This window comes from Gavia stellata, chromosome 20, assembly GCF_030936135.1.
Source record: "Gavia stellata isolate bGavSte3 chromosome 20, bGavSte3.hap2, whole genome shotgun sequence".
Taxonomy (NCBI): domain Eukaryota; kingdom Metazoa; phylum Chordata; class Aves; order Gaviiformes; family Gaviidae; genus Gavia; species Gavia stellata.
The window spans coordinates 6,575,031-6,589,096 of NC_082613.1; the positions used below are offsets into that span (position 1 = coordinate 6,575,031).

General features: G+C 35.3%; 1 protein-coding gene across 1 annotated transcript; it reads left to right on the top strand.

Moving 5' to 3' along the window:
• Window positions 1-13,791, top strand: CTCFL (CCCTC-binding factor like). Its single transcript, XM_059827412.1, has 10 exons — window positions 1-378; window positions 1,383-1,596; window positions 3,308-3,478; window positions 3,924-4,057; window positions 6,036-6,156; window positions 7,473-7,622; window positions 9,423-9,583; window positions 10,223-10,405; window positions 11,181-11,301; window positions 13,637-13,791. Exons 1-10 carry the CDS (start codon window positions 1-3, stop codon window positions 13,789-13,791), a joined length of 1,788 nt encoding a protein of 595 aa, XP_059683395.1.
• Window positions 13,792-14,066: the final 275 nt, after the last annotated feature.

The following is a 14,066-nucleotide window of genomic DNA, read 5'->3' on the forward strand; positions in this document are numbered from 1 at the left end:
ATGCGGACAGGGGCAAGCGTCCCCCCAGAACGGTCCCTGTCTCCTGAAGAGGGTGAAACACACTTGCTGACACTACAGCCAGTGTGCCTGAAGGCAGAGGAAGAGGACTTGGAGGGAGTCAGCCAGATAACTGCCCCCCCGCAGAAGCGGGGGGCTGTGGCAGCCCTGGCCTGGGCAGGTGTGCTGCAGCCGGTGGTGCAGCAGGGCCAGGCTGTGCTGCACAGCGCGCCGGCAGGCATGGCTGTAAGCGTGCGGGAAGGGGGCTGTGTTTTTTATGACTTAGGCCTGACACAGATTAACACTTTGCAAGAAAAAGGGCAAGCAAAGAGTTCAGAAAGGAAGCCAACAGATAAGCCACCAGACGTGCTACTGATTGAGGTACAAGTTGTGTACGTGGTGAAGATGGCGATACGTTAGCTGTTAGCTTATGCTATCACACTGATGCAGTTCTGACTTCAATGTTACTTTTTCTAGACATTCAGATTTGTTGGACTTCAGCATCTAATCCTTTGTACAGTTTTTTATAATTTCATCCCGTGTTTAAAAAAGCAAACTAAAAATTTAGCCTTTCTAGATGACCAACCTGTTGAAGTTCAGACAAGTTTTTAATTCAGTTCGCCAGTTTGGTGCTATGTGGGTTGACAGCCTAGGTCTCTTAAGTAGCATTAGACAATTTCCCTTCTGCATTAGTACAATACCGCAGTCATTGTTAAAGCTGGATGTGTAATATGGTCTCATTTGATATGCATTTTATTAAAAGGATGTGCAAACATTGGTATTTATCCCATACAAGCTATTGCTTTTATAATAAAATATTCTTTTTTCTTTTAAAACTCATGTACCACCCTAGATAATTTCTGAGCTATGGTCATATTTAAGTTTATCTAATGCAAAAAGTATCACAAACTTGTTAATTGCCGTATGACAAAGAAAAATATATAAGCATTACAGTTAGGCTGCAAAAGTCCTATATTAGTTTGGTAAAAAATTGAGAGCATACTTTCTTGTCATTTTCATTTAAAAGGTAAATGTACAGAAATTAAATTTCAAATGCTTTTAAAAATGAGGATACAAGTTTCTATGTTCTCAGTGCTGTAATCTTAAAATGATGCTCTGAAATTTTATATAAAATTTTGAAGATCTAGGGCTCAATTTTAGTAATTGTTCACCTCTCAGTTAGGCTGCTGTATGTTAAAAGCAAATTTTTTGTTGCAGTTTTGTCCATCACATTTAAGGCTGAAAATCAAAATTAAATCGCTTCCACTTGTTGATAGCTCAGTTGTTTTGCCACTAGCGACTAGCTTTGATTAGGGAAGTTATAAAACATTTTCTTTTTAAAATAAATTGACAGAGATAATGATGTCATTGCATTTGAAAATAAGGTCCAGCAACTGACCCCGTCTGAAGAGGGGGGAGGAAAGGAACTTCTTTTCACTGTTGGGGAAACAAAGAGCCAGAGCTGCAAAGCCGGTGATGATTTGTTAGACTCGTGTGATGAAGGTAAAGAGCAGGAATATGCAACTCCATCAGAACAAACAGTTGTAAGAAATCCCAAGAATCTAAAATTTCAGATTTGTGCTCCACATCGGAAAAAAGGTAAAAAGAATCTTTGTAGTTAATTTTTAAATAACATATGTTAAGTTAGATTTTTAAGTGAGATTGAAATTTTATATTAAATATTTACAGTGTTAATTGTTAAGTTTAAATTAGGTTAAATCTAATATTCTGTAGAAATTTGGAAGAAGGAATAATACCCTTCAGCCTTAAGTGATAAAAGTTACTTGTTCAGGCTGATGTCATCTGTGTTGTGCTCAGGAGAGACATTTTGGATGGCATTTAGAAATTAATGGTCTTTTGAACAGTATGTGGTATTTGAAACATCCAGGGAGATTTCAAAGTTAATATTGTGTATAAATGCCTTTGAATAAGCCTAGTAATTTACTTAGTCTTTCTTAGTTCCCTCATTCAGCTTCAAAATGTGCTTGTTCGGAGATTTATGGATGAGGTTAGAGTGGTTCCAAATTGCTAGCTGAGGGTGGTGGGTATGTATCAATGCCTGTCAGCAAGGTATCTCCCAGAACCTGAGTAAAAGTTACAGAAAATGGCTGATCTAAGATTTTGGGAATGTAAAAGTATGTTGCAGAAGTTGAGGACTGACTTAGAAGGGAATGGATAAGCAATAGTTTCCCCAGAAACTGTATGTCTGTACTGTAAAAGTTGGATGACATCAGTAATGTTGAAGAGTCTGTAAACGTGTGTGTTGTAGCATCTGGATATTAAGGTATCTTGGCTGAGGTTGTTTAAAGTACGGATATTGTACCAATTGTTAATGTGCCTTGTTCTAGTTACTGTGTTTATAGGAAGCACATCTCAGCAGCTTTAACAAAGCTAACAATGTTCTTTTGTGTGGGCATGAATCCACAATGAATAAATAAAAATAAAGTGGTTTTGTTTGCTGTTATTGAAGTGAAGTGTTAGCTGCACATCTCTGTGTGGTATAAAGCATTGTATAAAATACATTTTGGTCTCAGCATGAAAATCATTACAGAGAGTGCACTTGGGAGCTGAGACAACTGTTCTGGAAAGGCTCTTCAAGTATGACGTATTTGCCATTTCGCAGTTTCAAATCTTCAAAACTGAAAGTGTTGCACATTTACTCTTAACTTGTTAAGCTTAAATGAAATTCATTACTGCTGTGCCATGAACTTGGAAATGTTATATAATCCAGAAAGCATAACTTTATTCTATGACTTCTTCAAGGAATTGATCTTTTTTTCCTCAAATTCAACTAATAATTTTAGAGAAGCTTTTACATCATGATGGTTTTTACATATACTTCATGGATTCAGGACTACCAGAAAGCTGAGAATAGCTTAACCTGCCATTTCCAAATCTTTGAACAAGCTTACTTACTACTAATTGTACAGTTGTCATCAAGAAGTGTGTTGCACAGGTTGTGAGTACCTTGATGAACCACATCTTAATGATGCTATTAAGAGAGGAAGTTCCATCCTGTCTTGGACGTGAGAGCTAGGCTAGGAGTTAGGCTTCCTGGGATTAGATTCGAAACTGTATCTAACACATGGCACTATTTTTTGGGCAAATCACTTAGGTCTTAAATAGATACAATAATTTCTGTCTTGACAGCTTGATTTTTTTGTAATGTATTTTGAAGTCCTTTTATGTAAAAGTATGAAGTAGTTTTACCCAAAGTAGAGGAGCTATATTGAAACTGGTACTATTTTTTGAAAAAGTAAAGTCATTATTTTGTGGCTTATACAATCTAAATTTGTCTTTGTTCCCACAGGAGAAGAAGCAGTTTTCAGCTGTGGTTTGTGCACATTCACCTCACTCAGAATATCAAGTCTTAATCGTCATGTGAAAACCCATTCTGATGAGAAACGTCATGTGTGTCACCTCTGCCTTAAGGCTTTTCGTACAGCTATTCGCCTGCATAATCATTTGAATGTACATACAGGTATCTAACGTGTGAAAATACTTCAATTTACGTATTGTCTGCAAAATTTAATTAACAGGCAAATGACTTTGTCTTAGAGATATATTCTGTGATCCTTTTGTGCTTAGAGGTATCTCTGATTTCATTTGGAGTTCCATGCTAAAAAAACAAAGTCTGTAGTTAGCAGCTTTCTGTATATATATATTCATTTATTTTGTTAAATACCGTTCTAAAAATTTTTTGTCAATTGCATATTGACTTTAATTGTGTCTGATTCCTATGTGCATAACAGAATTTTTTGTGATGTTTTCATTTTGCTTTATAACCATATGAAGCATTTATTGTATATGAAAGTTCAGAATCTCAGAAAAGGTTCTATGAAAGAATTGTGCATGTTGATTTAAGGCAGACAAATCATACCATTGTGTTGTTAAATAAAATTCTAAGAAACAGTATATTCTTACAGGTACCAGACCCTATAAATGCAGTGACTGTGATATGGCATTTGTGACCCGTGGTGAGCTTTCACGACACAGGCGTTACAAGCATACTTTAGAAAAACCTTTCAAGTGTTCAGTGTGTAAATATTCTAGTGTAGAAGTAAGTACAGCCTTATTGAATCTTTTGGGAGGGTTTGTAGGCTTCCAAATAGTAAGATTTTAATGTACTGTCAGTTATAACATTTTTGCACAGATTTTTAACCTTGAGAAGTTTCTGCTAAATTGGGACCTATCTGTGCATATATCGTACTGTCTATATCATCCTTGGTTATTGTCAGACTTCTATATGAGATCAACTCAATACATTACAGAGGTAGTTGCAGATGTCAAGCTACAGTACTAATATTTGTCCGGTGATGGGGATGTATGTATGCATTCTGAATTGGGAGGAATGGCCAAACTTGTGGTTGCTGTAATACTTCAATATTGTGAAAGAGGACTGTAGAGACTGTAAAGGCAGGGAGATCTGCTGGATCCCAGGAATCAGTGGCCCATGTATAATAGCATCAAAGCAAAGACCACCAGGCTCTGCTAATGGCTTTGGACAACACTGATGGGTTGAATTTCATTTGTCTGCTATGTTACTGCAGTATTACTGCAAGATAGCTGATTACTAAAACTTCGTGGTGACATGCATTTCATTTGTATGCACATCTTTTCCTCCCCATTGCCCCTCAAAAAAGGAACAAGTAATCTGAATTCCTTGAATCCTTACTTTGTCTGTGTAGTAATATTTATAAATGAGTTGCTTCAAATTAATATTTATACAATTATTTAGCTTTTTAAAACTAGTTACATTTTAAGGGTTGGGTTTTTTATTATACTCAAGTTGCTGCTAGGCAATGTGTTTGTGTGAATTTCATCCTACAACAGCATACTCGGTCCTCCTTTACACTTCATTCCATATACTGTAGGACAAGAGTGGCTAATGTCTAAAATGAAGCTCATGCATTGTGTTTATATGCTTGATGATGTTTGGTTTTTTTACAGGATTGAAATTGTCTTAATCTGGAAATAAAAAAATTAGAGACTACCTAAGTGTTCACTTGGAAAAAATAGGCTTTCAATCATGCATCTCTGATTGAATCGCAATCACAGTCACCTATGATTGAATCACTGTCACAGTTTAGTTAATACTCAGTATCTAAATTTTTTGTCTGCTGTGTCCAGATCTAAAGCTGTAAGCAAGCCTGAACTTTATTCCATGCACCTTATCTTATTAATTTGGTTTTGGATAGCTTGCATCTTTTAAAACCTTGTCAGTTTATGTTAAAGTGTCCTTTCCCTTGTTTTGATAAGGAAGTATTCAGCACTCATTGCTGTTGCAGAACTCTCACTAATACTGCTGTTAGCTTTGCCTGAACAAGGAGAGCTGAAGGAGCCCCCTAGTAATACCATGCATATGGTTTGACTTCTGTATAGCAAAGATTGGCAATCATGTTTAATTTTATTTAAGTGAATAGTGTTGTAGATTTGAATGGATCTAGCAGTGAATTCATTAAGTATGTTTATAAATGGAGGAATTGAACGTTAGGTAACTCCTAATTTTAGCTTGCATACCTGCAATGTTTATGTAGAACATACCGCAAGAACGGTATAAAAAAGTAGAACGGATTAAACTTTTGCAATGGAAGTGCTTCATTGGGACTTGAAGGTGAATAAAGTTTGGGCTTTCATTTATTTTCCTGGGTATTTTCAAAGAATTTTGTTTGTCATACCCAAGTAGCCTGAAGATAGTAGGTATGCTGTTCAACTGATTTTAAAATTGTAGCTTTTATGTTCTTATTATAAAATTTCTCCTTTTGTTTATGTTGGCACTAAACATGGAAGAAAGATCATCTGGGGTAAGAGTACAGAAATGTTACCTAAAACCACAACAGGCTGATTGTACAGGAAAAAAAAGAGGGGGGGAGGCAGGCGAGCACTAATTCTGAGATTGATGCAATATTTAAATAATGAAAAATATTTAAATAATATTTAAAATTGTAATAGATGGATTTTGTAAAATTGCTTGTATTTTAATTGATTATGGCTCTAATGTAAATGGTACTGCAGAACATTTCTTATTTTTATACTAGGCAAGCAAAATGAAACGACATATTCGCTCACATACAGGAGAGCGTCCTTATGCCTGTGACCTTTGCAGTTATGCTAGCAAAGACGCATATAAACTGAAAAGGCACATGGTAACTCATTCAGGTAGGACTCTGATGTAATGATCAAGTTGATGTCCTTAGACCCTTAACATTCATAGGGTTAGAGTGATCTAATTTCAGACTCTAAAATTAGCACTTGTTTAATTTGTGATTTTGAGTAAAAAAGAGCCTGAAAAACATGTTCTCTTTTAATTTTCTGGAGTCAGCTATTGGAAGTCTAGCTATACAGCAATAGTAGTTACAGTCTTACTGTTCTTCCGAAACTTTTTTTTTATATTAGACAAATATTTCATTTATGTGATCTTGTTTTCTGTGGATCAAGTTGTCACTTTTATTTCTCAATTAGTTAATTTTCTATGGAGATGTATCTGACAGGAGAGTTTAAAATGTCTGTTCAAAACATGGACATCAATTTGCTAGTCACTAATTTGGTCCGCAAAGAATTAAATTATTTTAACATTGGAAGCAATGTGTTCCAATCGTGGCTCTGTAACGTGCATGCCTTCTGAGAAGGCAGTTAGTATTTGTCATATACTTCACGGTTTAACTTAGCTCAATTATGATATGTAATGTATGTTACGATTAGTGTTTTAGTTTGAATCAGAGTGTGAGAGTGTGGTTTGAATCGAATCTTCCAAATATCCCCACTTACCATGCTTTGGTTCATATCTCGAGGCAGTTTGGTGCAATTAATCTAAATTCTTTTTTAATGAGTGTCAACCAGAAGACTCCAACAGCGCAGCTGGTGTTACCCAGTACTGGTAGGGACTTAGTCCACAGAACCAGACCGGAGCTGGTTCAAAATCTGTGTGCACGTTGGGTCCTCAGCACTGTTTCTCTCTGCTCTTTTTAGACTGTGCTAATTGCCAGTGTTGATGTAATTTTTGATGATGCTCGCACCTGATGTGACTTTTTAGGGCAGAATGTCAAAAAAAGAGTTTACCCCTTTCTTTTCCGCTATTACTAATGGCTGGTGTTGAATTGTTTTTATCATGATGTTGTTACAGCAGTTCACTTTCTCTCTTTGCACATATGATGATAATTCTGCATTTTTATATGTGAAATATTCAAAACAAAATAAAAGTTAATTAAAATAATTCCTAATTAATAGTTTAGAATTATATTAATGGCTTTATGCTTCATCAGTTTGATTTGCAGCTTCTGGAAACCCAAGATTTTGCATTGTAATCAGCTATGTAAACTTGTTTAGGTGCGTTCTCAACTAATAGTAACATTTTGGTTGGTCTGGAGACTGTTGCTGTTAGAACATGGATGTTGAGATCTATGGGAATTTTGCATTTGTATCAAATAAGTAGAGAGAGTTTCTAAGCGTATGTTATTTTAATACGTTTTTTATAGGTGAAAAACCCTATGAATGTTATGTTTGCCAGGCCAGATTCACTCAAAGTGGTACCATGAAAATCCATATGTTACAGAAGCATGGAGAAAATGTGCCAAAACACCAGTGTCCGCATTGTAGTGCCTTTATTGCACGAAAAAGTGACTTGGGTGAGTTTAAAGGAAAAAATTGAATATGAAATGTAGAGATAATTAGAGGTGAAATCTCTAATTTTCACTGCTTACAATGATACCAAATATGTTATATATGACTTATGTCATTACAGAATATTTCTGTGGAAAATGTATTCATTGTTTTACAGGTAAGTTTCTCCTGCAAGGAGATGTGGTGACATCTTGTGGTTGATATTTTAATTTGTTGGAAGTGCAAAGTAGCAAGCATTTAGCTTTTTGTCTGCTTGCTATCTGTGGCATTGTGACCTTCTGGTTTTCAGTGAGAAGGTGCCTCACAAAGTTCTATGTCCAGGTTGTATTGGAAAGTTTTTTCTCAAAGCCACAGGAAATAGACAGATCTGTATAAAGCCATTTCAGTTCTCACATTCTGTTTCTTCCTCAGCTCTAGTTAAAATATGTATGTGCATCTAGCTATACAAGAAGCTAAAATAGATTGAATGTTTTAGTATATATGTTATTTTGCATATACCAAATCAGCTTTTAGCACTTAATGTAAAATTGTACTGCGTGTTTAGTTAGAGCGCATTGTCTTTGTAATTTAAGAAATACATGTAATTGCATTAGTTAGTAAAGTGCATGTTAACTTCTAAGTTTGACTTCATCAGTCTAGCAGATAATGGTTTTACTGTGCTTCAAGCATTCAAAACTCTTAGAATTCTAAATTCTATTACATCAATATCAAAGATTATTTTCGGGCTATATAACACTTATGAAACATTGAAGGTGATACAGTAAACTCAAATGCCTCTTAGCTAGTTGGGGTCTTTTCCCAGAATGCAAAGAACAAACCACTGCATAAGTTCATCTTCATTCTATTCTATTCTGCAGATAATGGAAATTTTTCCTCTGCCATCAGTATCAAACAGTACTGATATGCAGCTTGATACTGAAAATATCAATTTAAATTATAATTATAACTGAAAATACAAATTAAAATTTTTCCTTGTACAAACTACAGTTCTTGAAATACAAGCCATCGTGATTTTCTGGGAATTTATACTAAAATTTTTAACTACTCCTGTTTGGAACTGTACTTGCTTCAAGTACCAGTAAAGTTGTCCCTATCCATACATTTCATGTGTAAATTCATCTTCTTTTCTAGTAAGAAAATGGTTTTGTACAGATGAGAGTTTTATTAATGAATCAGTGTATTGGAAATATAGAATATTTACTGTATTTGAAGCAATATAGCTGACCAATACCAACAAAACCTATATAAAATTTTAGGTTTCCAGAAATAAATGAAAAAGCTGTATTAAAAAAATACTTAGACATACAAAGATGCCTTTAGCATCTATTTATATTTTCAAATAAAGATCCCATTGAAGTCTATTAGGTATTTGAAGGTAGAAGTAGAATTGTTATTTACATATATACAATTTCTTCATCTGTTTTTGCACTTTTAATATTGTAAATACTACTTTGGGTAGCATTTTCAAATAAATTTTTGTGTATAGATAAAAGCAGGCAGTTACCAGAATTTTTGAAAGGATTTGATTTGTTACATGATTTCCAGTGAAACCAGTGAGATTTAGGCTTATAACCGCTTAATTTCTCTGGAAAGTTACAACATCTTGCTACAACTTTAGTTATCTTAAACTAATTTGAAAAAATGCCTATTTAGCAATTTTACCCCTACTGCAGAGAACAGAGAAGGTTCTTTTTTGTGTTTTCTTCTGCAACGTACGCATTACTCAGGGCTATGCACAGTCTAACTCTTGTTCAAAATTGTGGAAATAAAGAATTTAAAATTAATTGCTTTTAATAACCGTTCAGGTGTCCACTTGCGAAAACTGCATTCCTACATGACAGTGGCAGTTAAATGCAGTTACTGTGAAGCTGCTTTTCATGAGCGCTATGCTCTTATTCAGCACAAGAAGACTCACAGAAATGAGAAGAGATTCAAATGTGATCAGTGCAGCTACGCATGTAAACAGGTATTTAAATTCACTGAAAAATTATTGTTTATTCAATTGATGGTTTGGCAAGGTAGGGTTGGCTTTGAGGTTGTATTTACCGTAAGAAGATAAAAACTTTTGTTACTGCAATCTAACTAAAATAGTGTAGTTATATTTATGTGCAAGATAAATGAATCACAAATAAATAGTAAAATTGAAATGCTGGGAAGTCTGAGGCTGTCTTCATGATAAATCTTTTGTACATGAACTGCTTAGAAGTATAAAGTAAGAGCAATCACTTTCAGTGACATTGTGATGAGAACAAAATATAATATTTGTGCCTTAAATGTGATTTTCAGCAGTGTCACAGACTAAATTCAGTCTGAACTGAAAAATTTATTTTAAAAAATACGTTTAGGATAGCATTGCTTTGGTCTTGATATGTTGGAATGTACCATTGCTCCATTCTGATTTTCTCTGCTAACCTTAATAAGGTTAGGAGGAAAACCTCTGACCTTCTCCAAGTCAGTGGGCAGTATCCCAATGTGTTCTTCAGCATCTGCTTACAGTGGAGGATAATTAAGAAGGCTGTGCAACATCCTTGCGTTTTTCGGTGTGCCTGTGTGGTTTTTTGAACATGTGTCACAGAGCTGGTTACAGATATTTTCTTTGTTTCAGGAACAACGCTTAATTGTGCATAAACAAACACATACTGGTGAGAAGTCCTTCACTTGCTCCTGCTGCAGCAAAAACTTTCGACAGAAGCAACTTCTCACTCTTCATTTTAAGAAGCACCATGATTCTAATATTAAGCCTACAGTTTATGAACGCCCTAAATGTGGTAACGGCTGTTCACTCTGGGTAAGAGACTTCCTTTTAAGGAATCTCAGTGGAGTTATCTTTAGCGAAGAATTGCTGATTATATTGTCATAAAGGACTGAGAGTAAAAAGCAGTGTACTGGCTGGAATGTTAACTCCTTAATGCTAAGCCAGCACAACTTGTTTGTTTTCTTTCCCAAACCTTACATTGGGGGATTAATAAAGAACTTTACAGTATTCTGCTTTAGGTAGAAAATACCTGCCACATCATATTTTCATGGTTGGTATTGGTTTGTACAATCCAGTATTGAAATTATTAATGTTTAATACAGTAGTCGTCTTAAAACAAATAAAAAGGCAGTGTGGAGGTATGTATTCTAGGACAAATTAAAGAATTTGGAAAGATAATTGAAGTGAAAGAGCTGAAGAGTTCAGCAAAGGAAGTAAGAAATTATTATTCACATCTTCAAAACCGTATGCAGTGAGAACGTATCTCTGGTGCACACTTCTGAAGTAAATGTAACCTTCTTTCCACATGCAGATTTTACATGTGGCACTTTATTGCTTATCCAGGAACCAGAAAATTATAAATTTGATTTTATACCGACTAAATGGCAATGTTCCTTTAAAGCAGAATTTTAGTATGTATTCTGGAAAATCTTCAGGAGTTTTATGGAGGTTGTTAACTAAGTCATCCTTTCACTTGGTGTTCCAAAATTTGTCTGTCAGAACCATATTTGGTTTTTGTGTGTGTGTGTTAAAGTGCTTACATACATTAATATTTGATTCGTATGTTTATGTTTCATTATGCTAACAGAATAATATGCATAACCATGCTGAAAATTGTGGATTGGTGAGGGCAAAAACTGCTACACCCACAAAAAGAAGCAAGGGCAAAAAGAAAACCCATGAGAACCCAAAGTGTGTTAAGCAAGAAGGTAATCAGCGAATAAGTTAGAGTTTAATCATGTAAATTAGAATCAAGAATAAAAGGCTAAGGCAGTGACTCTCCCCTGCTGTTTAATTACTGTTTCACAATGAAGCTAATTTAAGTGCTAATAATGGAAGAATACTTCAGAATACTGTGTATCAGAAATTCTTGTCATCTGAGTTGGGTCATTGCTCAGGTACCCATTCTGGGACTTCTGTTCCCCTGCTCCTGCAAACATCTTCCTAAACTCCCTGCTTAGCGATGCTCACAAATGCGTTTTTCTTTTCCCTTTTACAAGTTCCCTTTGCCTTTATAAAGGAGGATGAAACACATCATTACTGAGTTGAGCCATAGTGAGTTTTCTTAAGAGCTCATGATTTATAATATACTGCTTTAATACAGACCAGATTGAAAACTTTTCAATTTCAGAACTCAGACTGCATGTTAATCGCAAAAGATCTAGCATATCTTAATAAAGAAGTTGTTCATCTTTTTTCTCTCCTACTCAGACCAGATAGTGATCAAATAATAATAAAAATGCTACTGATTTAAATAGCTAGAGTCATTCTTCTGTCATAATGCAGAGGTGATCAGGCCAGTTTATAGAGCTCTTGGTTTAGCATGTCTGTGCAATCAGAAACTCACTTGTAATTACTTAGTATTACTCATTGTGGATAGCTCTTGAGCACTGGGTGTTTATTCTGTAAACTTCAATATAAACCAAAAGTTGGTCCTTGGTTTCTCTCTTCCCTTCTCTTTATTCTGCTTCCTCATCTTTTCTCATTAGGGTAAGATTCCCAGAAAGTTAGTTCAGGTTTTGGCAGAACAAAATGGTAGACTAATTGGTCAGTTGATGTCTTGTCAGTGAGAATTCCACAGCAATAAGTGAAATGCCATTTTTCTCCGGGTTATGCTAGTACATTCCTGATGCAATCATTTATGTTTTATCTTATTTCCAACTCTAAAAACATATGAAGTAATTTTTTTTGTTCTCTCTTTTTGTTTTGTTTTTTTGTTCTCTCAAATAAACCTTAGCCTGTCACCACATATATAGTGATATTCTAGCAGTTTCACCTTGCAGTCTAAATTTGACCCAGAGGAGCTGTCTGCTCATAATTTCATTTATGTGCATTTCTGTTGAATTAGACAAAGCACAATACACAATATTCATTTACGTCAGGCCATGGGCTGGAACCCTGTATCCTCCTGCGTCCTGCCTTCCCCTTGTCTGTTTGATCTAATGCTGAATCTCTGCACTTCAGGAGCGAGGGTTGCAGGGTGAGAGCTGGTCGCATGTTTTGGAGGTTGCCTTCAGGGCCATCAGGGCCAAAACCATAGCTTTGCCTGACCAGAACATCTTGTCATTTTTTGACTCTCTGCCTCCCAGATGCTGTTTCAAAGCCATAGTAGTGTCCTTGATAGGATTCTTCAGGTGATTTTTATGGAGTAAGAGACAAGAATAGAGACATATCTAAGGTTTAGGTGTCCTAAACCCTTAAATTTTGGTATATCAGATTATGTCTGCACTGATTTGTGGCCAATGACACTGAGATAAAATTTGACATAGTGAGAAGAAGAAATAGTGAAGCTTTTCTGAATCTAATGAATATATATCAGCAGCTGAGTTTACATTAGCATTGACACTTCTGTTTTCACTGGTAAGGCTGTAATGGTATGGTTAGACAGAAATGTTACAGCTGCAGTGTTTATGTTTTTGTAATAATTAGATTTTACTGTTTATTAATGTTTTGCTATGTGCAAACAACTTCTTTTTGGTATCTTGCAGATCCCTTCATATAGAAGCTTGATTTCCTAGAGCTAAGATAATGTGTCTTTAGATGTTGTTCATGCAAATACTCGGTCCATGCATTGACTCACACAAATATTAGAAATTTCTGTGCTGGTTCCAGAAGGTTTTTTCCCTAAGTTGACATTTGCAAGTATATGTCACTGTTCACTCCTTGCACAACTTGCAGGGGCCTGTGGCATCCTGTATGTGGCTTTACAAAAGATTACTTGTGTGACTGGTGCTGTCAATGATTTGCTGTTACTAATAATTAAAAAATAAAATGCATGTATATGAGAATGAAATTTTCAGATAAATAATGGTTAGTTTTCCCCTGATAAGAATACCATGGGTACTGCTCACTAACATGACTTGTAATGTAATATTCAACAGAAAGTATATTCATTCTCCAAGTAAACTATAAGATAAAAGATATGCTATTGTTACATATTGGCAGTATTTTCTGCCCTAAATTAAATTGCCTATTTGTTAGATTTATTGAAATACTTACTTGTCTTTCTGGTTAATCACCACAATATTTAATTTTTTTTGAAAGTTGACCTGAAATCGTTCCAAGATGCCTCCACTGTGAAAAATGAACATTGTGCCAGTGAGATTGTTCCTGTTTTAGATGGAATAGAAACAGCAGCTCTGAGAGAACAGAAGACAGAAATGACTTGTGAAATGATTCTCAACATGATGGACAAATAACACACGAACAGGCTTTGGTCTTCCTTGTTTTCACTGGTTGTAACTGACCGGTTCAAAGAGTGTAACTACGTCCAGTTAGAAAGCTAGCAAAGACACTGGTTGAAAGCTCTTGAAGCCCTTTTGTGCTCGTTTTTCTTCTTGTTGCAATTTCTGCTGTGTAACCTAAGTAACATTGCCAAAGCGTGAAAGTTATAGGGAACCCTCACCTGTTCTATTACGTACATGTAATAACAGAATGAAGAAAAAAATTAGCTAATTTCAGAGTAATTTATGAA